The 25,460-nt window shown below is 43.5% G+C and overlaps 2 protein-coding genes across 2 annotated transcripts; one reads left to right on the top strand and one right to left on the bottom strand.

The window, feature by feature from the left end:
- Window positions 1–7,233: 7,233 nt before the first annotated feature.
- On the top strand, window positions 7,234–14,517 carry LOC136421032 (2',5'-phosphodiesterase 12-like). Its single transcript, XM_066408177.1, has 9 exons — window positions 7,234–7,497; window positions 8,161–8,450; window positions 8,840–9,184; window positions 9,696–9,835; window positions 10,323–10,482; window positions 11,034–11,166; window positions 11,771–11,926; window positions 12,733–12,898; window positions 13,564–14,517. Exons 1-9 carry the CDS (start codon window positions 7,306–7,308, stop codon window positions 13,830–13,832), a joined length of 1,851 nt encoding a protein of 616 aa, XP_066264274.1. The 5' UTR covers window positions 7,234–7,305; the 3' UTR covers window positions 13,833–14,517.
- Window positions 14,202–23,976, bottom strand: LOC136421031 (serine/threonine-protein phosphatase 6 regulatory ankyrin repeat subunit B-like). The gene is made up of 3 exons (XM_066408176.1): window positions 22,006–23,976; window positions 21,632–21,770; window positions 14,202–17,199 (listed from the first exon to the last, which is right to left on the bottom strand). Exons 1-3 carry the CDS (start codon window positions 23,880–23,882, stop codon window positions 15,130–15,132), a joined length of 4,086 nt encoding a protein of 1,361 aa, XP_066264273.1. The 5' UTR covers window positions 23,883–23,976; the 3' UTR covers window positions 14,202–15,129.
- Window positions 23,977–25,460: the final 1,484 nt, after the last annotated feature.

Genomic DNA, 25,460 nt, shown 5'->3' with positions numbered 1-25,460 from the left:
TTGATCCTAAATGAAACTCGACATTAGAGTCGATTGTGGCTCCTAGTATCATCAAAACTCCAACCTCTGTGGAATACAGGATTTTACTAACCATAGTTATTTTAGCACACTGACTATATGTATTGTTACAAGAAATAAATTTCTTTGTCAACTCAAGTCTTCGGATTGTGAGTCGGCGATAGTGTCGGACATGGTGCCACGCATATCCTATCAGTACCTGGCGACATAAAGAAAACGGGACAAAATGGAAAGCCCGACAAAAATGCCTAAAAGGACGTCAAAAACCAGCCGGAGCCGAACCTCTGCTTGGAGGGTAAAGAATGACGGCCTTCAGCTCTGGTTTGCGTCAGTGTCCCACAAGGCGCCAAATGTTTCCTGCCGTTACCTGTCTGATCTTTCCTGTGCGGAGTTAAGCATTGTTGTGATGACACGCATTTAAACACAGTAATCATACATACTGTCACACACATTACTTTCTTTGTAAACTCAAATGTGGCAAATTGTGCAACACGAGTCGACGTTTGGTGTTTCCTATAATTAGCTCAAGTCTTTCCTGATGTGTTGAATCAAGCATTGTTTGAGCGAGAGCTATTTAGATGTGATAATAATAGGTCTTGTCACAAGTAAACTGCTCTCTTTGTCAGCACGAGTTTACGTAGTGATAATTATCGCAAGTCATTTTGCCAAATGGTCAGCGTCAAATTGGTCTGTTCATGAGCTTAGACTGATGACGGTATTTAAAAACGTCTGTAGGGAAAGAATCTCAGTTATTTGTTAAGTGTTTACAAACTAATTTCATGATATCACAAGTCAGTCATCTAATTCACAGCCGTTTGGTCTAAACTCTGTCATTTCAGGTTTTCTTAGTGATAATCACCAATACAGTCATTTTGTCTAATGGTGAGCGTCAAATTGTTCCGTTCAGGAGCTTAGACTAATGACAGTAGTTAAAAAAGTCTGTACTGTAAGGAAAGAATCTCAGTTATTTGTTAAGTGTTTACAAACTAATTTCATGACATTACATGGTAGATTCCTAATACGTACGTAAACCTACGATTGCTCTAAACTCTGGGTAAATGCATAACGTTAGATACGTGTTGTGCATTTAACAGTGCAATTTGGATAAGCTGTGATTTTCATAAGTACTAGTCACGCTGTCACGAAGACATACGTTACCTGTCTGCTCATTTTGTGTTTTTCAGACGACACTTGGGGCATGATGACCTTTTGCTAAAATTACCGACTAGAGAATTACAGTCACAGTCTTGTTATGTTCAAAACACACCAATTACAGACATATTAGACCCGAGGCTGTAGTGTAGTGTACAGACATGCTGATCTGTTGGATATGTCCACAACGTGGGTTGAGAATAGAAGAAGAGAAAAATTCCTTCCGAGTCAAACTTCCGTACAGGTGAAGTAAACGGAAATCTGGGGTAAGGAAGGTGAAGAAAAGTGTCGTTACGTCTTAATCCGGTGTCTTAGAGTTGTGCTTTTGTAGCGCACCCTCCTTAAACTCGCACACCTGTGAGCAATGTTTACTATAGGATTGTTCAGAACAGCGACGGCTAAATCTTTGTTAGTTTGGAGGACATTTTCTAAGAATGTGGAGGAGAATTTTTCGAGATTGAGCGTCGTTTGCCTGAAGAACGAAATGGCTTTATTTTTGCTTCCAATTTCCTGACAGAGAGAGGGTGAGAGAGAGAAGGGGGAGAGAGAGGAGGAGAGAAAGAGAGGGAGAGGGAGAGAGCCGAGAGAGAGGGAGAGAGAGTAGGAAGGGAGAGAGAGCAAAGAGAGAGAGATTCGCACATGAAAAATAACTCCATTCACTAAGCGAATATTAGTAGAACTACAGTGAGCTTATATATAAGATCGGCTTCTTACTGATTGTAAAATACGTGTTTTATGTCACGAGTTTTACGTCGGAGTTCCGCCGCTGTTATGAGTGACACTGTCCACATGGCCTTCGCGAAAGCTAGATATATAATTATAGATTATATCTGACAAATTAACCGTGTGTTCTTAATTCAACCGGTGTCTGTAACTCAACGTATGGATGCAGATAATTCAGCAAAAAGCACAGGACATTTTGTTCAGTACACAGCATAACAAGACAAGCATTTAAGGTAATCATAGTATACAAAAGGGGGAGAAAAGAACGGTAGCAACTTGGATAGTGCTTCTTAAGAAAGGGCTTAGTGTTTACGACAGTTTTGTGCTCGCGGCATTAGTGTGGTATTTAGTAGTTCTCTGGAACTTGTCAAAATCCAATAAACGTCAAAGAATACATGTCACTTGGCGCAAATATAGGTTAAAGGATCATTGAATACAAAATGCATCGTCTGGACAGCATCGACTGTCTTAAAACTTAGTTTTGAAGGAAGCAATGAATAACGATACTAGCATGTACAAGACAAAATATACAACAAAAAAGCGGAAGTTCTGCTGCAGTACCAAGGACAGTTGTCAGAGGGCCCAAAATCGAACAACCTTGAACGTCGTTTCCCCAACACCTACCAACATACCAAATATCTTCACAATCCATCCAGATTTTCTTGAATTATAACTCCGGAAACACAAACGAACACAAACGCCCAAACTCATATGCCCAAACAATACCCCCATCTACACGGAGGTAACTACCAACAGACTTCTGACATGACACTAACTCGTTGCTTATTTCGGGTCAGTGACCTTTCAGAAAACAGGACATTTTGTTGCCAAGACTTATCGTGACGTCACATAGTTTCTATCAAATATGTCTCCAGGTGCTGTCTACTGTCCGTCTCACCTCGTTTAAGACATAAATGTCGTTAAGTTATTAAGACATTGGCGAAGACATCCGGTATCCTTAATCATGATCATCGAAGACACCGGAAGTCATTGATGTCGGAAGAAGGGATGTACGAATTAATACTTTGAGTGACGTCACAGTCTTATCTTTATTACAATCGTCTGAAGACGCTGTTACGTGTCGGGCTCACTTCGTTAAAGCCGCCCAAGATGTCTTTTGAAACGCCAATCAAATAAAAAGGGCTCGCCCCTATTTCGCTGAAGTCGCACGTGGGCTGTTATGTTGTTCTCTTCCTAGTGTCTTCTGATTTCTGCTTTTTAAAATATGTCAATCAAGCACCAATGGGGACTGCCTTAGGCCGCAGGAAAGGTGTTTGTGCCAGTCATACGTGAAGACTTGCAGGGACACGCGTATGTCTTCGGGTTTCTTGGTAGAAAAGGAAGAAACAGGTCTTGTCTTGTTTGCAACTGTTCGTCTTAGAAATCACGGCGTCTCGCTATTATTCAGACGATGTCAATTGTCAATGAAAAAATGTGTCGGACCTAAACCCTTACAGCACAGGAAATATTTTATTGCAAGTCTTGTTCAGGTGAACGTGCAAGAAGACAAGCACTACGTTCTTTTTGGTAGAAAAGGAAGAAACGTTCGCTTTTATGTTTGTTACTCACTGCGCCCATTTCGTCTACGAAATATGCGTCTATTTTCATACGGCATTAGATACCAATAAAGATAATGCGAGTCGGTCCCAACTCGTACAGCCACAGGAAATATGCTCGTGCCAGTCATGATTGAAAACGTGTCAGAAAACACGCACGTTTTTGGCTTTTCTTGGTAGATAAGGAAGCCATGTCTGTTATACAATCTGTGTTACTGGCCCCTCCCCCTTCCGTTTCTGAAATCCCTGTTATATGTTGTTTGTTACATGAAACATCATATAAATGTCAAGAACCTTTCAAGTATAAAACACACACACTCCCATCATTGACAACGACCCGTTTTACACTCAGAGAAACCATCAAAACACCAGCGCTTAGCATCACGGAGAAAATAAAGCAACTTTGAGACTTCTTTTGAAGCAAAAAGACAGTCCTCAGTCAGGACCGAGAACTAGATTTTGTGTTCGTGCTTTGACTTAAGATACAGGAATCGCATGAATGACTAGCCGGCTTATAGACTAGGGGTCGTGTGGAGTTCAAGAGCGTTGTTGAACAAGAACTTCCTTTCAATAGCCTGTACAACTATGTAAACTCAACCTTGCAAGGCTTTTGAAAACAGCTACAACAATTCGTCTCCACGTGTGTTAACGCAAAGGTCATTACAGCGCAGACTTCGAACGGGGCAAGTCTAGAAGCAACTGTCGTTTGAACAGTGCAGAGGAATCCATTCCTCTGCAGAGTGCAGCTTCATCCATTGTGAAAGTTGAAGAAACAATAACTCTCTTTAGAAGAAACAAATGAATCCTTATGATTATCGTCATGTCGCCTCCCTTTTCTCAAGGACCGTGTACTTGAAATTTCATATAAAACCATCACGCAATCAGGCAACTTGGAAAGGCTTTCGTGGCCTTCAAGTACAGGGAGGAAATGATTAGATCTGTAATTCCAGAAAAACGGCTAGCTGTATGATCCTGTATGACCGCACAGAAAGCTGTGCCGGTTTCTCAGTCTCCACCACAAAACACATTGTACGTGCGCGTACACAAGGCACACGCGGAGATGGTTTTCCCCGCAAGTGCAACATACGTCACACTGACGTCACATGGACAGGTCGTCTTAGGACATAATCTTTCATAACAGAACAGGAAGGATACGATAACAATCGCTGTTTTCGTAGAATTAAGGAGGAATTCACATCCGCCAAGCCTCACCTGGCAACTTGACGCTTAGTTTATCATGTTTTATTGCAAAGTTTTGAGAGAGAGACAGGGAAGTCTTCTAAAGGGCGGTCTTCTGATAGTAAAATTACGGCTGAGAACACCGTAGTTTCACTGCTCACATCGGCGATGTCAACAACTGGCTCCTAAAAGACTCGTCAACATGTCCAGAAGGGATTAGAAGATCGCTAACTCCTGTGACGACACAGGCCAGAGTAAGAACAGATAGAGCTGTGACGCTATCAGAACGGCGGGTCTGGCTTCTCTCAGCACATGTAGATCACCGTTCGTGTTCTAAATCAGGGTCACTTCGACATTATTCTGATTGAGTTGTCTAAACGTTTTTCCCTCTTTTTAGTCTTTAAAGTTTCTCTACATCTATTTTCCCCCTTCAATCTATAGTTGATGAAACCGCTAGTTACAACGTACATCGAGTGGCTGAAAGATGTTATTAGAAGGAAAAATGTTATAAGAACTTTAGATGTCAAAAAAATGGATGCCGTTTTATGAAGAAAAGCTGCTGATGTTATTGAATTTAGTTCGGGTGCTCCTCGGCTGATTTCCGTATCCACCCACCTCCCTGCCATGGTTTAGTGATCGTCAGGCTGCATGTTTGTTAACTTTGGTTTCTTCTTTGTTACGCTAAATGATGTATTACATTGAAAAGGTATCAAAATTCTCCATATAGGAATGCTATTAACGTGTGACATTTAAGAGGAAACACAACCAACAAAGAGCTTTCCTCCTACATTTATCCTTTAAACTCTCGGGCGTTAAAAAGAATCAGTAACATCCTGTGTATTAACGCCCCTGTTTCTGTTTGTTTGTCAGTGACGTTTCTGATAATCGTGGCAGTGTTAGTAAATCTCATGCATGTGAAGAACATTTCAAAACAAAAGTTCTTGTTTTCATCATTGTGTTATCCAAAAGATGGGTGGATCCACTCGATAGATATGTGTTAAATTCTGTGAAGTATGAAATTGAAAATGACTAATGTACCTTGCACCAGGCGCGGGCATGAATGATAAAGTACTGTTGGACGACCGATTTTCTTTACTGCTTGTTGAGTAGATGATAAACGTTAAATAGGAAAATTACAGTGAAATTGTATTTACTACTGCTACTATAGGCTCATGCTGTGAGCATGTAGCTTGATACACAAAGATTATAGTTCATTCCAAGAGAGTTGAAATATCTATTTTCAACCTCCCTGGCCGTTGTAATTGCTGTCACTAAGGAATTCGAAGCCAAAACAACGAGTCTTGAAACCGTGGTTGAGCAAATTCAGCCTCGAGACGGCACAGAAACACTGGTACTATCAGAACAAGCGATCGAGCACAAATCGTACATGTACAGTCTCGGCCGATTAATACAAAACGTAATTACTGACTGAATGATACACTCACCGAATCATAGCTACATAAGAGACGGGTAGTATCCGTTACAGTATCCAGAAATCGTCAGCACTGTTATTAGACTAGTAAGGTAGCAAATATGCTGTTGAACTTGTATGTTTCGTCTAGACGGCGTACCCTTGTTCACATTGCCGCTTGTTTCACGACACAACTATGTAAATAATAGTATTTATCATTGCGCAAATGTCTTCACAATGAAAAGGATACTTGACAAATTACAGAATATTTACAACATCCTGATTTTGACACTTAGCAGGGTGCTAATTAAGTGATTCATGTAGCAGACTTATCGAGGCAAGGTCGGGTGATTGTCACTTATTCATAATCAACGACGAAATCAAGTCAGCCCGGCTTCAACACGGCCATAGCCAAGCCACATTGCACTACTTCTAGCTACTTTAAAAAGCACTATTCTGCGCGATCACCTCTGGGATGTCCACTCTACTTAAGTCCTTACTTGTGAATGAAATTAGACCATTCATGCGCCCCCTCCAGCGGACCTACCTACAACTGCAACAGAAAAAGTTCAACGTCACAATGCATCGATTTGGAGCGTATTCTTTGCTTTATCAATCAATAGTAAAAGGTAAGATGAGATAGACTTAAGAATTAGTCCTAATGGTTAAATTCTCAACCAGGTAGTATACTTTCTTATATATTCTCAGTATTAAATCATGACAATGACGCTCATCATTTGTGACAATTCACGCGCCCCCTCCAGCGGACGTATTTAAACTGCAACCCAGAAAGTGTAACATAACGTGACAGAACGTTGATTTGGAGCCTACGTTGACTTCTCTGTCCATCCATCAATGAAAAAAACACCTGTCTTACTTTCCTGAAACTAGACCACTCACGTACCCCCTCCAGCGGACATATTGAACACTGCAACTTAGACATGATGTTACGTCCTCCTTTTATAAATCAATAGTAAAAGTAACATATACTTTCCTACAGCCACAGATTCAGGGTAACAGTTTGGTACTGTTCTTATCAATCAATAGTAAATGTTAAGATATACTTTCCTATGAGTCTCCCTGGTAACATTCTTTCTTAAATCGTATCATTTGTGACGCTCATCACTTGCAACTAAAACTAGACCACTCACGCGCTCCCTCCAGCGGACGTATTTACAACTGCAGCTAAGAATGCTTGTGGGATGACCTCTAACCTTTCATGTCGTCTGCGGTTGCAACACGAGTCGTAATTTCGCCGCTAATTTCATGTTTTTACGGCGAATTTCCGTCAGACTTGGTACTTTTTTGTTGGGCGAGAGGTACATCTTGTGCAGAAGTTTCGCCATGCAGCGCTGCGTGGTGCGGTGTGTGCCCGAAGAGGAGAAAATGGCGATTTCCTACAAACTGGGGGAGGGGCAGAGAAACCTGCTCAGGGCCAAGACAGAGACTTTGGGAGGCGTGAGTTGTTCCTTTCTTACTTGGTCGTTTTAGATTTATCTCTGCAGGAAAGGAAGAAGATTTTCTGACGGTCCGTAACGGGTTTTCATTTATTTCCATGTAAGTTATGCTTGAGTTCTAACAGAGACAGCATCCTGAGCTTTCTGGGCTGAAAAAATCATGAAAAATGTGAATTTCTGCTGCATTTAGAATTGATTGTAATTCTGATGTTGAGCTGCATGTAGATTTGCTTGCAGCTTGATGTTGAGCCAAAGCTAACATTCAGCATTTAATGGGACTAACTGACGCTAGTGACAGCTTTGATCCACTGACACTAGTATGAACCCCTACCCTTGTAGCCAGGAAGTTATTCCAATCTTCGCTGCATTTCACTTCAACCCACACGTCTTTTCATAGATTCTGAAGTGATTTTTGAGCAAAATGGAGGTAAGGATGGATACCTCAGGCTACTTCTTTTGCCGACAAGTGTGTGGTGGGTTCTTTAACATGCTCATGGACTAGGCATTGTTCTGCTCAAATCGTCAACTTACATGTAATGTGCAAAGCTGCAAGCCCCTGTTCAAGTTGGTTGAGTGACACTGACCAGGATTGGAACCCTCAGCATCTCGGTGATGATACATTCTTGTCCTTCTTCAAAAGCATCCTTTTTTTCCACTTTTCTAGGCTCTATCCAGGATAGTCTTCAACGCCACCAAACACCTGAACAAAGGCAAGAAGAAGAAGAAGGCCAAACTTGAAGGTGCAACCCCAGAAAGTGAAAGTAACACCATCACTGCACAGCTCACCTTCAACAAAGTGAAAGTAGAAGACGACATCCCCAACTCGGAGGCGTGGCAGGAAGGTGCCATTTTAGAAATAGGGGAGCACAGATATGTAGTGAATGTGAACCCCCCTATGGTGAAGTCAGTGGTTCTGCCCATTTCAATCATGGCTGGCTTTCCTGTATTTCCAAGGTAAGAAAAGATGTTCATTACTCTACACAAGGACATTATATATAATGTCCTTGGTCTCCATGAATATCATTACATTGAAATCACAAGTTATAGCGTGCTATCTGTATCTATGGCTTATATTATATTGTCCAAATGAAGATAGGTAAGCTATAGTTATAAGGCTCCATACTAGTAGGTAGCTGGAAAATTAGTAGAAATTGACCAAATAGACTCATCTGATAACATGCCAGAGGGGGTAGCTGGTCTGGGAGTATCCCTAGGTTGCATGTTATACTCCCCGGCCATCTAACTTCCCTGGCATGTGATCTTTCTATTTAGCCAATTTCTACCGTCTGTTTTTCCTATGGAGTCTGACTAGACTTTGCCACCATTTTCCTTTCCTATTCCAGACTAGACCTTGACTTTGCCAGCCGACAGGACTCCTCCTACACATGGTACAGAGAAGACAGCTCAGGTCCCTCCACACCACCCACAGCTAACTCAGGGGACTCCAAGAGAAAATCAAACGAACAAGACAAACAACCAAACTGGGTCCAGGCTTCTCGCGACCTCATTTACACCCCCATGAACTCTGACATTGGGTCAAAGTTGAAGTTCGTCTGCACCCCGAGGTGTGATGGGAAGGAAGGCGTTACCATGGAGACGGTGACGTCATGTCAGGTGGAGGCTGGACCGGGGCTGTGTCCGTTTGAGAACAGACACCTGTACACTAAGAAACGGACAGATAAAGGATGGTGAGTGGAGCTCTGCAACCTAACCAAACAGTGCAGGTAGAGATGTGCACAGTCTTCAACCATCCACATCTTTTAACTTCCCCTAGAAGAACTGGAGAGTGTTAGATGCAACACAGACACCTCTGAAGAAGTATAGCCTGTAAGGTGCCAGTTGGATACAATGATTGTATAGGTCTTTGATTCAAACTGAAGTTTCATCCTTCCATTCTCTTCTTTATTTTCCAAGTTGTGTTGTATAACATTCTGACAGATGTGTATGCTAAACAGAGCTATAGTGCTGGAAAAATGATATGAACAATGTTCTTTGGTTAAAATATCCTTTCCTGTTCTCCTGTAGCTATAAAGAGTTATAATTCGAACAAATGATGAACACAGTTCATTGGTTACAAAAATTTTCCCAAGTTTTTTCTTTATTTAGAACTTTCTGCCTGATACCTATGCCAGGATATAGCTATAATTTGGTGTAAAAACTGTTCTTTAAGACAAAGTTCTGATCCATTTCCTTCTGCAGTTTCCGAGTTGTGTCGTACAACATCCTGGCTGACGTCTACGCTAAGACGGAGCTGTCCCTGACGGTGCTGTACCCGTACTGTCCTCCGTACGCCCTTGAACTGGACTACAGGAGGCAGCTGCTGCTCAAGGAACTAGTCGGTGAGACTGGCGATAAGTACTTTTCTATAATCAGGGGTGGAAATTCATTTTGGAAAAAAGGTGCACTGGTGCAAATTCACTATACATATATCTGATGCAGTTTTGGCTGCACAAGTAGCAAGATCTAACCACAACCCTTACAGTTTTGTTATCTTCAGGGATTGAATCTGAAATGTCTCAGTTTTTTAATGTTTCTATCCTGTTTGTTTTCTTCCTGTAGATTACAATGCAGATCTGCTGGTACTACAGGAGACAGGGAAGTCCCTGTATAAGATAACTGGGCCCGGAGTTGTATTTGTTGTGTGTCAGTTTTGAATAACAAAATTCTTTGACACAACCAAGTGTTTCTCAAGGCAATTCTGACTGGTTCACATTGCACAGCAGTAAAGGTGTTGCTGCTTATAGATGTGGTCCTAAACATGTATCATATACATATTAGATGTTGTCAAGTAACAATAACAATCATTATTTTGTTCTGAACATGTAGGTTACAATGCAGACCTACTGGTCCTACAGGAGACAGGGAAGTCCCTGTTTAACGATGCGCTTGTCCCAGCGCTGGACCTGTCCGGTATGGAGGGGGTGTTCATGGGGAAGGGACAACAGTCAGAGGGGGAGGCAGTCTTCTACAGCAAGGACAAGTTCAGGTGAGATTATTTAGACTAAGAAAAGTTGTTAAAAAGTTGTAGGATGCTATTCTCCTGACTTCTACCCTAAGGACAAGTGGAGGTGCATGTAAGACTGTTGAACGGTCAAGGAAATATTATAAGCTAGCTGAAACAAACCTTACAGTGTGTATTTTGAAGTAGAAGTGCCTTTGAGGGGCATAATTTTACTTCATTTTATCAAACAGATTGTGTTTTCTCCAAAATTGTGTTTATGAACTGGGTATTAAGCCCAAAAGCTTTGGATGTGTTTGAATAAAGAGAAACAACACAAGCACGACTGTATGCAATGAAGGTCATCAGAGTACAAAATTAATGCATTTATTCAAACTAAGGTGAGAAAGAGATCGGCTGTTGGTGTTCCAACGGCTTGTCCCATTTGGAACAATGGCTAAGACACTATAGAATCCTAATACACATGTAGTTATACACTCAAAGCAAAAAAAGGTATGGGAATAGAGCGCACATCCTATTCATTGCAGATCTAGACGTTGACTAGAGCACTGCCCTTCACTAATTTCCTTTTCCCCCAGATTGTTAAGTCAGGAGGACATGACTATTGGTGAGTGTCTGTCCAGTCACCCCAGCTGTCATGACCTTCAAACATGGCTGTCCCACAGTCCTGCTGTCCTCAACAAGGTCACTTCAGGGTCAACTGTCTTACAGGTACTACAAGGTTAATCAAAGTTTGGAGAAAAAAAATTGAATCACACTGCACAAATCTTTCAAGCCAGGTTTTAGTATCTAAGTTATATAATTGCATCCAGGAACCGAAAATGTTTTCTTTGATATTTTGTAAGTGAAACTATATCTTACTCATGACATGTGTGTGTCCAGTGGTCCTCATGACAGAAGCTACAAATACTGTAAATGCAGAAATGGCTCTGGCGTTTGAAACAATAGTAGCGCTACAGACACACAATAGAACGGCTTTTCACATTGGTTTTAAGTTCGCAGTAAAGAGTTGACTGCAAAAACTGCAAATTTTAAACCACCGCAAATATCTCTGCATTTACAGTATGCAGGTCAGGCTCAACTCACATAATTGTGTTTATGTGGAGGTTCCAAGTTATGACTCAAGACAAAACAAGTCAGAAGTTGCATGCTTTGACTTACTGCTCTTCAGTACTGCTCTTGATGATCAGATCATACTAGATAGAGTACTTTATTGACACAAAAAAGTACAAGAACTTTTCGTAAGGATAAGGCATAATATCAGAATTGTATTGATTCAGTTTCTCACTGTATCTTCTTCTATTTCTTTCTCCAGGTCGTGCTGTTAGAGTCTATAGAAGACCCCAGTAGAAGACTGTGTGTAGCAAACACTCATCTTTACTGGCACCCCCGCGCACCTCATATCAGACTTATACAGATGGCAACCTGTCTGAAGTTCCTGGAGAATGTAGTCAACTCTAACTCCACTCAAGTAAGATTGTTCATGTATGTTTAGATTATTGTACTGACACACAGGCACACACACACAGGCAACGGAGATTATTGTTCTTTAATCATGATTAGTAAATCATGATATTTATTTATTTATTTATTTTATTTATTTAGATTTACCACATTTGTGGAAGGATTGACATAACAGGTGAACTACATGTATCACCTTTTCAAGATGTCAACCCAGACCAGACTGTAAGGCTTGGACCATCGCACACCGGGGCATGCCCCTACTCTTTTTCGAAAGGTGTGGTGGGTTCTTTAACATGTGCAGGGTGTGGCTCTCCCCAAACACGAGACCTCTATTTAACGTCCTAACCGAGGGACATCCATAACCAAAGCTAGGTACTCATTTACAGTCAGTGAAGTGAGGACATGTGTGTTAAGTGCCTTTCCCAAGGACACAACGTCCGGGCGCATGTCCAGACATGTCTGGGGGTAAGCCGGGTTCGATCTGGGGTTCCCTTGTTTGACGGCCAAATGTTCTAGCCGTTACGCCACACGACGCCACTATATCTTATGAAATGATGCACTTTAAAAGAGGCTCGTTATGAAGGTTTCACAGACTTTCATTACCCTTCTCCTCCATCCCTCCGGATCTCTATCCTCCATAGCTTTGGGCAATCCCTGCAGTGTGTAACGTACATCCTCACCCAGCTGATGTATTATATGTGGGTTGTGCATGGTCTGCCTAAACTTGCATGGCCATGCTTCGGTGCCAACAGAAGAAACACGAAGAAACATGACACATTGGTGGTGATCTCTTCCTTGTTCCTCCAGAAATAGCCAGCAAAACATGAATTCTGTGTTTTGCAGGATACAAGTATCTCCCTGCTGCTGTGTGGAGACCTGAACAGCCCACCGACCTCAGGCCTGTATGAGCTGCTGACCACACGAGCCGTCCCAGCATCCCACATGGACTGGTTCCCTGCAGAGCCACAGACTACTGATGGTAGGGGAGGCTGTTGTGTTGACAAGTCTTTTAGTTGTTTTTTTTTGTTAGCGTATGTTTTTTGCAATTATTTGATATGATGTGCTGAATCCAGTATATATGGAAAAGTGATGAAAAAAGTACCAGTGAAAATATCAATTTTGCTCAAAGTGTGGATGGAACAAAGTCACATAGAAGCACTGTTTCTTTTATTGAGTTACTGTTTGCCATAGTTTTTGTGACACAGTTGGAAGTCACACAGATGAGGAATAATAGATAAATTGGTATCGTCTGTTGAAAATAATTGTACTTTTGTAGGTGACACTTTTGCGGGCTAAGAAGTAGTATCCAGTATTTGGTTATACTGACACGGTCCATGACACGGGGTGGGCAGCAGTCGGCTAGTCTCCACACCATGTTTCAGGCGGCTCTGTCCAGCGGGTCCAAGTAAATGTCCTTCCTGACAAGATTTCCTTGGTGTACCACAACCTCTGGTGCCTGGCAACTGCAATCTAACGATGGCTCGTTCAAGAAAGTCATTTTCTTGGGTTGTAGTGGCCTGTGTGGCTATAGAAATAAAGATGGGCACCGCCCCTATACACCAAAAGGTGTGAAAAGGATTTTAAAACTTTTTAACTAACTTGTTTGGTGTTACTCAGATTTTTTAAATTCTATCTTCTCCCCAGATGGCAAACTGGAGTTGCAGGAGGGCGTTGACCTCTCTCACCCCTTCAACCTCACCAGCGCCTGTGGGCTCCCGGACTATACCAACTACGTAGGGGGGTTCCAGGGTACTCTGGACTACATTATGATTGACACCTGTCAGCTGGCTGTCAATCAGACCATCCCCATGCCGACGCATGAGGAGGTGACGACTAACACTGCGCTGCCGAGTATCGTTTTTCCGTCGGACCACATCGCGATTATAGCAGACGTTGAGTGGAAGAAATCATAGTATAGTACATGTATAATCATAACCAAGCAAATCAGGGCTCAAAATATATTGTTGGGAATAGGTGCACTGGTGCACCCAACCTAAGAATTTAGTAGAATGTCAGCAAAACCTAACTACAAACTGTCTTGCCTCTCTTTAGAGCTTGAATATGAAATTCTTCTGCTGACTTCAAAATTTTTAACAAGTAATGCAACAAAGGTTTTATTACTTGTCATGACACTTAAATATTGCTGGTATACAAAGTATAATTATAGTACATTTACATATTAAGTAACCATGCAGAAAGATCTCGGTGCACTTGTGAACCTAATCAGGACATATCTAGACTGCCTTTAAAAACCTTAAAAGAGACAGTCTCACTCAAATTCAAACAAAAAGTGGCAGCCTCTGTAAAAGTGCATCATTTAATAAAATGTCATGATTAAAGAACTAGTACAACAGTCTTAATTCCAAATGTACCCTGTTCACTGAGCAAAACTCTATAAAAAAAAACCTGAACTTGAAGTTGGGACATGTCAAGATAGTCCTCTGTATTGTTTTTTGTCTGAATACCGCATTGTCTATGAGAGGTAATAAGTTAGTATCTTTTGTTTTTGTTGCCAAATAAACATTTGTGAGGTAAATAATGAAGCTGTTGACTATACAAAATTATCATTTTCTGAAATAAAATAAATTTTTAAATTTCTTTCTCTTAATTCTTACTTTCACTTGTTTTACGTACATTTATTTGTCTTTTAGATATTTCCATAAGATTACTTGTAGCACATTCATCAATATATATAAACATAAGTCTATTCCAGGGCAAAAAATGCCATGGATTTCTGTTACCAAAAAATATTATCGTTAAGTATATACATGAACAAGATAACAATATGTCAATAATGATGTCTTTGCATGACAACATTGTCTTAACAGTTGTCTTAGCATTGTCTTAATACTGGTCAAAAACAGAATTCATCGTCAGAATTCCTTAAGAGGAGATAGAAGTAATTTATGAACAGGAAATGTGTCAATTATGTCCTGGTCCCGGCAAGGATTTTCTCCTTCTAAAAATAATGGTGAACAGGAATATCAACACGAAGAGGAGAAAGTCTGTACTTTGGAACACATAGTCTCTGTAAGTTCACTCAGATTCAAACTTTTCTCAAAGTCCTATGTTTTCATTTTGTCTTCATCGAGAAATGTTATTTCAAAATGTCCGAGAACCGAAACAGAGAATTATTTAGAACTCTGTCTCATCGGACAGATAAGGCAAGGAGGTTCTCATAGTCAATGGCATCTTCCTGGTTCCAACCCATCAGAATAACTCTTCTGCATCAGAATACCTCAGAAGGAGATAATCTTTAAGTAACTTAGGGACAGGTAAGGTGTCAACCGCGTCTTCTTGGCTCACCCACGCACTTTCCCCTTCTTCCAGTCCCCTCAGAAGAAGAGTAGAGTTGATCTTGAGCCGGCAGATCCAGTGTAGACTGCGGTAGTGTGTGTGGTGTGTTAGCAGCAGTTCTTGTCTCCTATTGAATCTCCGTGTGAGGTGTAGAGGTTGATGTCCCTGTGTGTCCGTAGCGGTCCAGTCTGCGCCGTTAACCAGCAGAATTTCCATCGTTGATAAGTGGTTGTGCCTTCCGGGGTGGAGGGAGTGAGAGAATGTTAAGTCGGATCCTTTTGCAGCAAGGTGTAACGGTGTTTGGTCACCCACTGTTCGTGCGTTTACGTCAGCGCCGCGTTTTAGTAAGGTGTAGGCAGCGTAGCACTGGCCCTTAGCTGCGGCGTGGTGTAAGGGTGTCAAGTCACACTCGTCTGCTTTGATATCTGCGCCTTGCTCCAGTAGGAGACTAACGGTTTGCCAGTTGCCCTCAGACGCGGCGTGGTGAAGTGGCATACGCTTTGCCTTGTCCAACGCACTCAAGTTTGCGCCACGGTTTAGGAAGAGTTTTATCAGACGATCATGCCCCCTTGCAGCTGCATGGTGAAGTGCAGTCAACCCGTCGTCGTCCCTTGCGTCTAAACTTGACCCACGGTTCAGCAGAATCTCGGCGGTTTCGTCGTTCCCGTAGTAGGAAGCGATGTGTAAGGCCGTGCCGCCGCATTCTGGCGCGTTGCTCCGAAGTCTAGGGTCGTAAGAACACTTCGCGTTCATATCTGCCCCTAGACTTAACAACAGACTGACAATGTCGCTATGGTCAGCTTTGTGAGATGCAAAGTGGAGCGCTGTCATTGCCCTGAAGGTTTCTGCGTTCACGTCAGCGCCCTGTTCTACCAGGAACCGGACGGCGTTCCCATGGCCGTGCTGTGCGGCGTAATGCAGGACTGTCATCCCGTAGCTGTTCACATCGTCTACGCTCGCCCCGTTTTGTAGTAGGAGGTCAATGAGGGCACAGTTCCCGTTCCTTGCGGCGTAGTGTAGCGGGGTTAGCTTGTAGTGGTCCCGGGCGCGCACCTTCGCATTTCTGCTTAGCAGGACGCACACCGTTTCGTAGTGGTTCTCCAAGACCGCTAGATGCAGGGCTGTTCTATCCCGGGAAAACGCCGCCTCCAAGTCGGCCCCGCGGTCGAGTAGAACACAGACGGCGTTGCCGTGGCCCTTCTTAGCCGCATAGTGCAGCGCCGTCGCCTTGTTGTCGAAGTTTATCGCCTCTATATTCGCTCCTTCGTCCAGCAACAACTCTATAACCTCACAGTGTCCGTTTTCTGCCGCACAGTGTAAAGGTGTCTTGTTATGTAGGGAGTAGCTGCAGTTGTACAAGTCGCCATCCAGTGCTGTTCGTTTAGACTGAGCGTTCACGTCTGCACCGTGGTTTAACAGCAGTCTGGCGGCTTTGCAGCGCCCCAATGCCGCAGCTAGGTGAAGCGATGTTCTTCCGTCTTTGGTCCTTGCTTTTACAGAACCGCCTCGATCTAACAATAGACGTAAGGCATCAGAATGTCCGTTTTCTGTAGCTAGATGTACAGGAGCGTAGCCTTCGGTGTTCCTTGCTGACGGGTCGGCGCCTAGGTCGAGTAGAAAACTGACGGCGTTGACGTTACCGAGTTCTGTGGCGCGATGGAGTGTCGTACAGCCGTTCCCATCTCTTGTATCCACTTGCAAACCGCGTTCTAGGAGCAGACGAATGGATTCGGAGAGGAAGTCGTCGTTTTTCGTTGTAGCAAAGTTAACGCTGGAGTCATGTGTGATCATCTTTTCGTTCCAGCAATTTTTCATGGGGGCTGATGAAGAAAGTGCGTCGATATCTGTTGACAGGAACTGGTTTTTCTGGTATTTTGTTGTTGTTGCCATGGCAGACTGTGATCTTAGCAAGCTAATTGTGTCGTATTCTCCCCTTGTCGACATTTCGGGAACTTGTGCTGCGGCTGTTAAATGTCTCGAGACCTAGAAAAGGGAATTATAAGCATAGATTAGTAGTTGATTGAGTAACTGTTTTTGGCGCATGTTATTACCTTCATCAACGTATAGATGTAAGATTTTTACCGAAAAAATGTCAAGTGTTTTTCTGTATCTCTATTGGTTAAATGGTCTTGACATAACACACCAACATACCGTAGCTACATATTTACGTCATACAACTTGTCAGACCTCAGTATACCATATGCATACCCAAGTGTTGCTCAAACCTTTAAAGCAGGAGGACAACGAATGTTCAGTTCACTATTTATGGGTACCCGGTGGCTGACTACACCTACACTCTTTATAAAGGACTCGATGAAATCGAAGTCGATCCCCATTTAATCATATGACCTCGATTCCCCTATGCCCCAAGGCCTTGCATACCTTAGTGTTGCTTTGATCTCTGTAAGGCAAAGAACGAATTTTAAAATCCCTTTACGAGGTGACTGAATACACTTACATCTACTTACATTAAGAAGTCATCGGTGAAATCGAGTTCGATTGACTGAGCGTAGAATACCCATTTTGTATTGTTGATACATATTCATGTGTAAAAAGGGACAACGAAGTTTCAAGTGCTTAGATTTCAGGTGTCTTGGGAGATAAACGCCCCAACTAGGAGTCGATGAAATCGAAGTCGATCTCAATTATGTTGTATGGCGTCGACGCCCCTATAGCTAACTAGCCTAAGGCTAAGCATAGCAGACGCAACTTAAGTGTTGATTATATCTATTCATGGGAAAGGAGAGACAGTGAATGTTGCAAATTCTTCTTTTTTTGGTGGCTCCGTACACCTACTTTCTTTGATAGCAAGTAGTCGATGAAATCAAAGTCGATCCCATTGAAGAGTATAGCTTCAATTCCCCTAAACTCAAATAGCATGCCCGAATGTTTGTCTAACCTAGAAAGCTTTGATAAGAAAAAGGGGACAACAAATTTTCAAATACATGTGTACTTAGCGACTGCTCCTGTTTTCTCCAAAAAGTACTCGATGAACTCGAAGTCGATCCTATTGAGTTATATGGGTTCAATGCCCCTGGCCCTAAGGCTACAAATGTACCATACCCGAATGTTGTCCTAACCTGGAAGGGAAAAAGGGCAGCAAATTTTCAGATACCACTCGTTCTCATTTAAATGTACACATGTACATTGTCTAACTTCCGTTACCGTTTGAAGTAAGACGTTCCTGACATTAACATTTGCCACATGAAAAGTGCCAAACTGTCGTTTTTATGATTTCTGTGGATTTAAAAAAACGACAGTTTGGAACCTTATATGTGGCATATCTTAAGGCCAGAAATGTCTTACTTCTAACGGTAACGGAAGTTACAAAATGTGTACATTTCAATGAGAACGAGCGATACATGATTTTGTGTCGCCTGAGTACTCCTGCTATGTCCAAAAGGTTTTCGATGAACTCGAAGTCGCTCCTATTGAGTTCCACCGCCTCTGTGTCCTCGGGCGCTTGTTGTTAACGCCCCACCCTCTGAACTCACGTCAACACACCATTCAGATGACATGCCTCGCGGCAGAACCCGTCCTTCCAGTTCCACTAGCCGTCTACAATGTTTCTTCTGTTACGAATGAGCATAGAATACTGTAAATGGATTTAAGCTCGCGTGGTTTTAATTTCGCGGTAGTGTTTGTCGTGGTTTTAAGTTCGCGTTCGAGACAATGGTAGACACGGGGATAGGAGGGCAAAATTTCGCAGTATTTTTACGTTCGCGGCGAAGTGCTTACCGCGAAAACCGTGAACATAAAACCACTGCGAACATTTCTGCATTTACAGCAAGCCCTAAAAAGGTGGTCATACCCCACTCAAGAAGCATTACCCCAATTCAGTGGTCTTTGAGTTGCTCAAAGTTGCGCCCATTCATTTCAACACGACAGTTTAAAAACTACATATTAAACACAGAAAAGCCTGATCATTACAATGATGCCCACTGGTAAGGGAAGTCAGATAATTGTACAGTATGTGCATAATCCGTGCTTTGTTTAACATGTTTCTGTAAGTAGAATTAGATTACCGTACCTTCCATTCATTCATCTTTGACATGTACATGTGTGCTTGAATTTGGGGGGTTTTAGTACAACATGAGAGATCACAAACTACACATTCAACTCAGAGAGGGCCGTCTGACTACTGTTACTGTAAGTAAGTTGTAGCAACCTTGACACGTACACAGAATGTCTTTACTTTGATAAACATGTTCCTAAAAGTAACATCACATCAGCTATTCTTTCATCTGTGACATGTGTGCTTAGATTTGGGCCGTTTTTTTTTTCAACATGACAGTTTGCAGACTACATGGTTTAACTCGGGAAAAGCCTTCTAACGACAACTATAGCCAGGTGAAATCACTGTTATTATGTTGTCTTGTCTTGGCACAGATTGTCGGACACGGTTGCTTAGCTCGCAGCAGCGCTTCTTCAAAATTAAGAAACCTTCAACCTGTACTCACCTTTTTTGTAGTCTCGTGACTCCGTTGTTTCTGTAGTGCCGTCTGTTTTCTAGCTCCTTTTTTGGCGCTTTTCCAACCTGCTGTGTTGTTTCTGTCGGCCTGCAAGACGATCAACCTACTTTTATACTGTATTGAAGTAGTCGGACCACTTTTGGATATGGTGACGTCACATCAAACCTTTGTGACACTCTGTGACGTCAGCTCACGAGATTGTATCACTGCGGGGCATGCCGGGACAAACGCTCAGGGGTGAATGCCATTACCTAATTGACAAGAAGGTTATATTTTCTTGTATATGCGCGCGCGCGCGTGTGTGTATGTGTGCTTGTACTTGTGTGTATATATTTGTTTGTGTGTGTGTGTGTTTGCGTGTGTCTGTGTGTATGTATGTGTGATTGTGCGTGTGTGTGTGTTTCTTTGTGTGTGTGTGTGTATGTATGTGTGTGTATTTGTGTTTGTGTATGTGCGTGCGTGTGAATGAGAGATGAAAAATGACATTGAAAGAGAAACATGTAAATCAACACCATTCTGAGTGTATTTATATTGATACCTTAATCAATTTGTTTCAGTTGATGCTATGCTAGCATGCCCTGATCGCGAGCGTACAGACATTATGATATATATGGACTGTACATTAGACAAACTCTCTGACTTGGAAAGCATTTCGAAGCAGCATCTCGTGTGCAGCAATGTCTTAAACATTCCTTCATGATACGACTTGGATGTAGCACCACACAGTTTCTCTTTATCAGCCTTTTATGAACAGGCTTCATTACAAAGACAAGAACCTTATACCCACATTCCACCATGACGGCGCTCCTATAGCCTAGTCTGTGACCTGAAATTTAACAACGAATTTCGTAGATAAAAATCTAATCTTTTCACACTTTGTGTGTTTTGATGTCTTTTCAGTCATACTTTTCCATCTTCCATGATATTCCAATCATGAAGTCAAGGGTGACACAAATCCGATTTTGGTCGCGCTATCGCCGTCTAGTGGAATGGGGGCCTTACAATCATATCATAAGGCAGATTATCTTTTCTGCGATCACATTCGACAACAAACTGAGACAATTTTTGGTACAGTCGTGGACACATCGTACAGAATTTAGCTGTTATTTGACAGAAAAGTTTAAGTTGTCTTAAAACTTTGTTAACAGTCGTCTCTGTCATAGCTTCTCTGTGCATATTTTGGCCAACTTTTTGTCAACGTTACTATGTGCCTTTCCCATTGAATAAGCCATTCCGTTTCTCCTAGTTTCCGTTAACTTTACATCAGGCTCATCTTCTTTACAAATTAGCCAAACACTCCACTGTATGCATGGGAACTTCTTGTTGTCCCTAACAACGTTAACACAAGTACGTTACTTTGGTACCCCTTAGTACCCGTCCAGTACTCCGGATTAGTATAGCACCATAACCTAACATCACGCCATAGTCTCTGAACATGGTGTACTGTTTTAGCATTGTTGTGAGGATTATGAAATATTCTTCTTTTGATCACGCCTTACGCGACCCTAGCCCTGGACAGCACAACAACATATCCTATTGAACTCGATATACGTTTCAGCATCGTCGATTAGAAAGTATTCTCCTATTCACTTTGCCACTCGCGGCCCTCGTTCTGGAGAGCACAAATGCTCATTCTTCTTTTGAAATACTAGGTTGAACTCAAGGCCTAAAAGCACGATTTCCTCTGAACACCACGTTTCAGCATCGTCGATTAGGAAGTATCCTCCCCTACATTTCGCCTATCGTGGCCCTAGCATTGGAGATCACATTTTCAATAACATATTCTTTTTTTGAACCTGTCATACTATGCTCAACCCTAGGCCTAAGAGCATAATTTCCTTTGAAACAGATATTCTGTTTCATCTCGCCATTCGTGGCCGTAGCCTTGCCTAAACAGTACGAATTCATTACGACTTGAACGCATGTACTCAGGCTGACCCTTATAACGCACAGCTCTCCCTAAACATAATGTACTGTTTCAGCATGGTGGGAAGAGGGAGATTGTGAACGTTCTTCTCCTTATCCTCGCCCATAACGGTGTGGATCTTCATGCGGCACGACCTCCTCAGGTCCGGGGAGAACCTGCAAAATAGACACAAAAACCCTTTTATCCCCAGCTGCAGAACTCTGTCATCTATGACCGTGTAATGCACGCCAAAAACTCTATGTCCATATGTTCACGTTGCTGTTGTTGTTATCAAAGTTTTAACAATGTTGAATAACAATGTTTTTATGCTCTATGTATCCAAAGTGCAATGGTAGATGTTGGTTGATCAATAAAGTTCGAAAGTTAAAAAATTCGAAAGTTCGAAATAACCTGTCGCGAGTGGACATGAGGAGGAGTTGGCTCCGGCTGTGCTTCGGCGCGACGTCCGCGGGCTTCTTGCCGTGGTTGTCGGGCGCGTTGCCGTCTGCCCCCGCCATGAGGAGCGTCTCCACAATCGCTACGTGGTCCTCCACCGCAGCTCGGTGTAGCGGCGTCCGGCCGGCGTTGTCTCGCGACCACAGGTCAGCTCCGTTGTCTAGGAGTATGGTGATGGCGTCGTTGTGGCCTTTCGCAGCAGCAATATGCAAAGGCGTCCACCCACAGTTGTCCTTCGCATACAGGTCTAAGCCTCCGGACAGAAGGATGTCGATGACGTCGCAGTGTCCCTTCAGTGTGGCGAGGTGGAGCGCTGTTCTCCGCTTGTTGTCCTGCTTGGTGAAATCGACGCCACCTGCTAGAAGTTTGATCACCGCTTCTGCATGCCCCTGCAGCGCCGCTAGGTGAAGCGCGGTCCTACGGTTCATGTCCTTAATGGTTAAGTCTGTGTCTAGCTTCAGTAGCAGCGCGATCACGTTGCAGTGCCCGTTCCACGCGGCGTGAAAAAGTGCCGTCCAACCTGCCTTGTCTTTCATATCCAACCCCGCCCCGCGGTTTATCAGCAGGCGGACGACCTCGCAGTAGCCGTTCGCCGCGGCCAGATGTAGAGCCGTTCTGTTGCTGATGTCCTTGACACTGATATTTGCTCCCTGACGGAGTAAGTAGCTGATGGCGTTGGCGTCGTCGTTCTCTGCTGCCAGGTGCAGCGCAGTCTTCCCATCGCTGTCCTTCGTGTCCATGTTCACTCCCCGATCCAGTAGGAGGTTGATGATCTCACAGTAGCCGTTACAAGCCGCCATGTGAAGAGCGGCGCGCTTGTCGTAGTCCTTTGCATCCAAGTTTGCACCCTTGTCTAAGAGTAGAGTGACTGTGTCCAAGTGCCCGCCGTCTGTGGCCAAGTGTAGCGCTGTCGAACCGGAGTAGTCCTTCACGGCCATATCGGCGCCTTGCTCGAGTAAAACCTCCACACAATCACAGTTACCGCATTTTGCGGCGTATAGAAGTGCCGTTTGGCCGTCTTTGTCTTTCGAGTCTATATTTGCGCCGTGGCTGAGTAAAATCTTGACGGCTTCGCTATCGTCGCTCTGCGCTGCGAGGTGGATCGGCGCCCTGCCACGATTGTCCTTGGCCGCCATGTCTGCTCTTCGATCGAACATCAGGTTGATGACGTCATGCTGTCCGTACGCCGCCGCTAGATGTAGCGGAGTCCACCCCTCGTTGTCTTTGGACGCTCTGCTCGCTCCTGCGTCGAGCAACACGTCGATGACGTCACAGTGACCGTTCCGTGCGGCATTATGTAGCGCCGTTCGGCCCTGTTCTGTTGTCGTCACAGACAAGTCCGCACCAAGGATTAACAGAAGGACGACGGCGTCGACGTGGTTGTTGTGTGTCGCGTAAATGAGCGCCGTGCTGCCGTTGTTATCCCTGACGTCCAGCCCTGCGCCGCGGTCGTGCAGCAAGCTAACGGTGTCGCAGTCGCCGTTCCACGCTGCCAGGTGTAGCGCAGTCCAGCCGTCCATATCCTTCTCACTCAGGTCCACCCCTTTGTCCAACAGTAGTGTAACAGTCTCACGGTGTCCGTTCTTCGCGGCGTAGTGTAGCACCGTCCAGTCATCGTCGTCCTTGGCAAACAGGTTCGCTCCCCGGTCCAACAGGAAGTCCACGGCCTCGGTGAACCCGTTCTCTGCGGCGCAGTGTAGCGGCGTGACGCCGGTGTTGTCTCTGACGTTCACGTCGGCACCTTGCTTCAGCAGGTTGTTGAGGAAGTAGAGATTCCCGGTGGCGGCGATCTGGTGGAGCGACGTGCGTCCGTTATTGTCTACCGTCGTCATGCCTGAGTTTGAGTTTGACTGTGATACTGGCAGAAGAACGGTTTTGTAGATCCTGTACTGTTTGTTCTTCAGAACTACAGTTGTGCAGATCCTGTAATGTTTATACTCCAGTGTTTCTGGTCTAAAGGTTACGAGTTTGATTCCCGATTTAAATTGTTGACGTTCACCTTCTGGAAAGGATAGTCTACCGGCGTTGTCAAGTTTAACTGCCGTGATACCGACAGACTCTGGACAGTTGTGTAGAGCTCATGTAGTGTTGTGCTCCAGTGCTTCCCGATGGAAACTGTTGACGTTCACTATTGGAAAGGTTCGTTAAGCTGTCGCTCACTGTTCACTGTACTTGTCGAAAGAGAAAGATAGTACTCCCTGGTACACGGAGCCTAAGCGACAGACTCTGTCCCTTGCGTCACGACTAGTGAAGGATAAGCTTTTCACAAACTAACTTTTGTATTGTGGTATTAGCTCTTTGAAAAGCTGGACCGATAAACTGTAACTTTCCGTACATACTGTATATGTACATTAAGTCTTCCCTTGCTGTCACGACCAGTAGCTTTTAGTAAACTGTGCCGAGATACACTTCCAATTTCGGACTGTAACCTCGATACAGATCAGCTGTCCCAGTGGATGTGCAGGTTTGTTGTACTTCGAACTTCAACCAACCGTCACTGTCCTCACGCCACTTGTTACGGCCCGCGTTGAAGAACAACTTTTTAGAACGTTCTTCCGAGAAATATTTTTATAACCTCGGTACACACGAGCCGTTCTTGTGGATGCGTAGGTATGTTGTACTGCGATCTTGAACTTGAGCCGACCGCAACCGGTGTCTTCTACTGACAGACGTGTCCATCGTTCACTGATCAACACATTCACGAGTAGAGGTCAGGTCCGGGTGCCTGCTGGGGGTGGAATGGACATAAATCATGTTAGACAACATTGCACAATGTTGTTCAAGTGTAGTCGACCTTTGGGACGATTCCCATGAAAGGCCTGCGGCAATTGACATATATAGACCTTGCAGCTGATTAACATAAAAGAGCAGTTTGTATGTAACGTTATATCTGTAAACTTGACGTTGTGTTCCTAACTTCTGAACCAAATTCGAATGTCCAGGCCCTTCGAAAACAAATGTGTTTATGCTAAAGTGTCAGCAAATTACTACCGCACTCATTACTTAATGATATTCTCCAAGCAGAAGTTTTGGTCGAGAGGGCTAGGAGTGCTCGCAATTTTTCGGATGTTAAAACCACTCCGATCCTAGCCCTTCCACCGAAACATCTGCTTGGAGAATACTCAATAAACCAATCATTCTAAAAGTGCATAGAAAAACAAGATATCGTTTTCAGATTCTCAGAATACATATGCAGGGTATCGTGGAGACATACGACCTTGCAGTTAGTTGAAAACATACAAATGAAAGGGAATGCTATTGGATCGTACATAAGAAAATTAAAAGATTATGAGCCATTCTTGGTACACTTTGAGATTTCATTTCCGTGCCCTGTATCAAAAGCTAACTTGGCATCTGTGATCCCAACACAACTTAAAACGTTTCAATAGAAAGATCCAGGCGACCACCAG

This window comes from Branchiostoma lanceolatum, chromosome 15, assembly GCF_035083965.1.
Source record: "Branchiostoma lanceolatum isolate klBraLanc5 chromosome 15, klBraLanc5.hap2, whole genome shotgun sequence".
NCBI classification, from domain to species: domain Eukaryota; kingdom Metazoa; phylum Chordata; class Leptocardii; order Amphioxiformes; family Branchiostomatidae; genus Branchiostoma; species Branchiostoma lanceolatum.
Note: the sequence above shows the minus strand (reverse complement) of the source record. Positions and strands in the feature narration are given on the sequence as shown.

Coding starts and splice junctions, on each gene's coding strand:
- LOC136421032 (XM_066408177.1), top strand. CDS start 7,306: ATGTTTTTACGGCGAATTTCCGTCAGACTTGGTACTTTTTTGTTGGGC. Junction 7,498..8,160: donor AGACAGAGACTTTGGGAGGC/GTGAGTTGTTCC, acceptor CCACTTTTCTAG/GCTCTATCCAGGATAGTCTT. Junction 8,451..8,839: donor GGCTTTCCTGTATTTCCAAG/GTAAGAAAAGAT, acceptor TTCCTATTCCAG/ACTAGACCTTGACTTTGCCA.
- LOC136421031 (XM_066408176.1), bottom strand. CDS start 23,882: ATGACGACGGTAGACAATAACGGACGCACGTCGCTCCACCAGATCGCC. Junction 21,771..22,005: donor CTCATGTCCACTCGCGACAG/GTTATTTCGAAC, acceptor TCTATTTTGCAG/GTTCTCCCCGGACCTGAGGA. Junction 17,200..21,631: donor TTAGGGAGAGCTGTGCGTTA/TAAGGGTCAGCC, acceptor TCCCTTTTCTAG/GTCTCGAGACATTTAACAGC.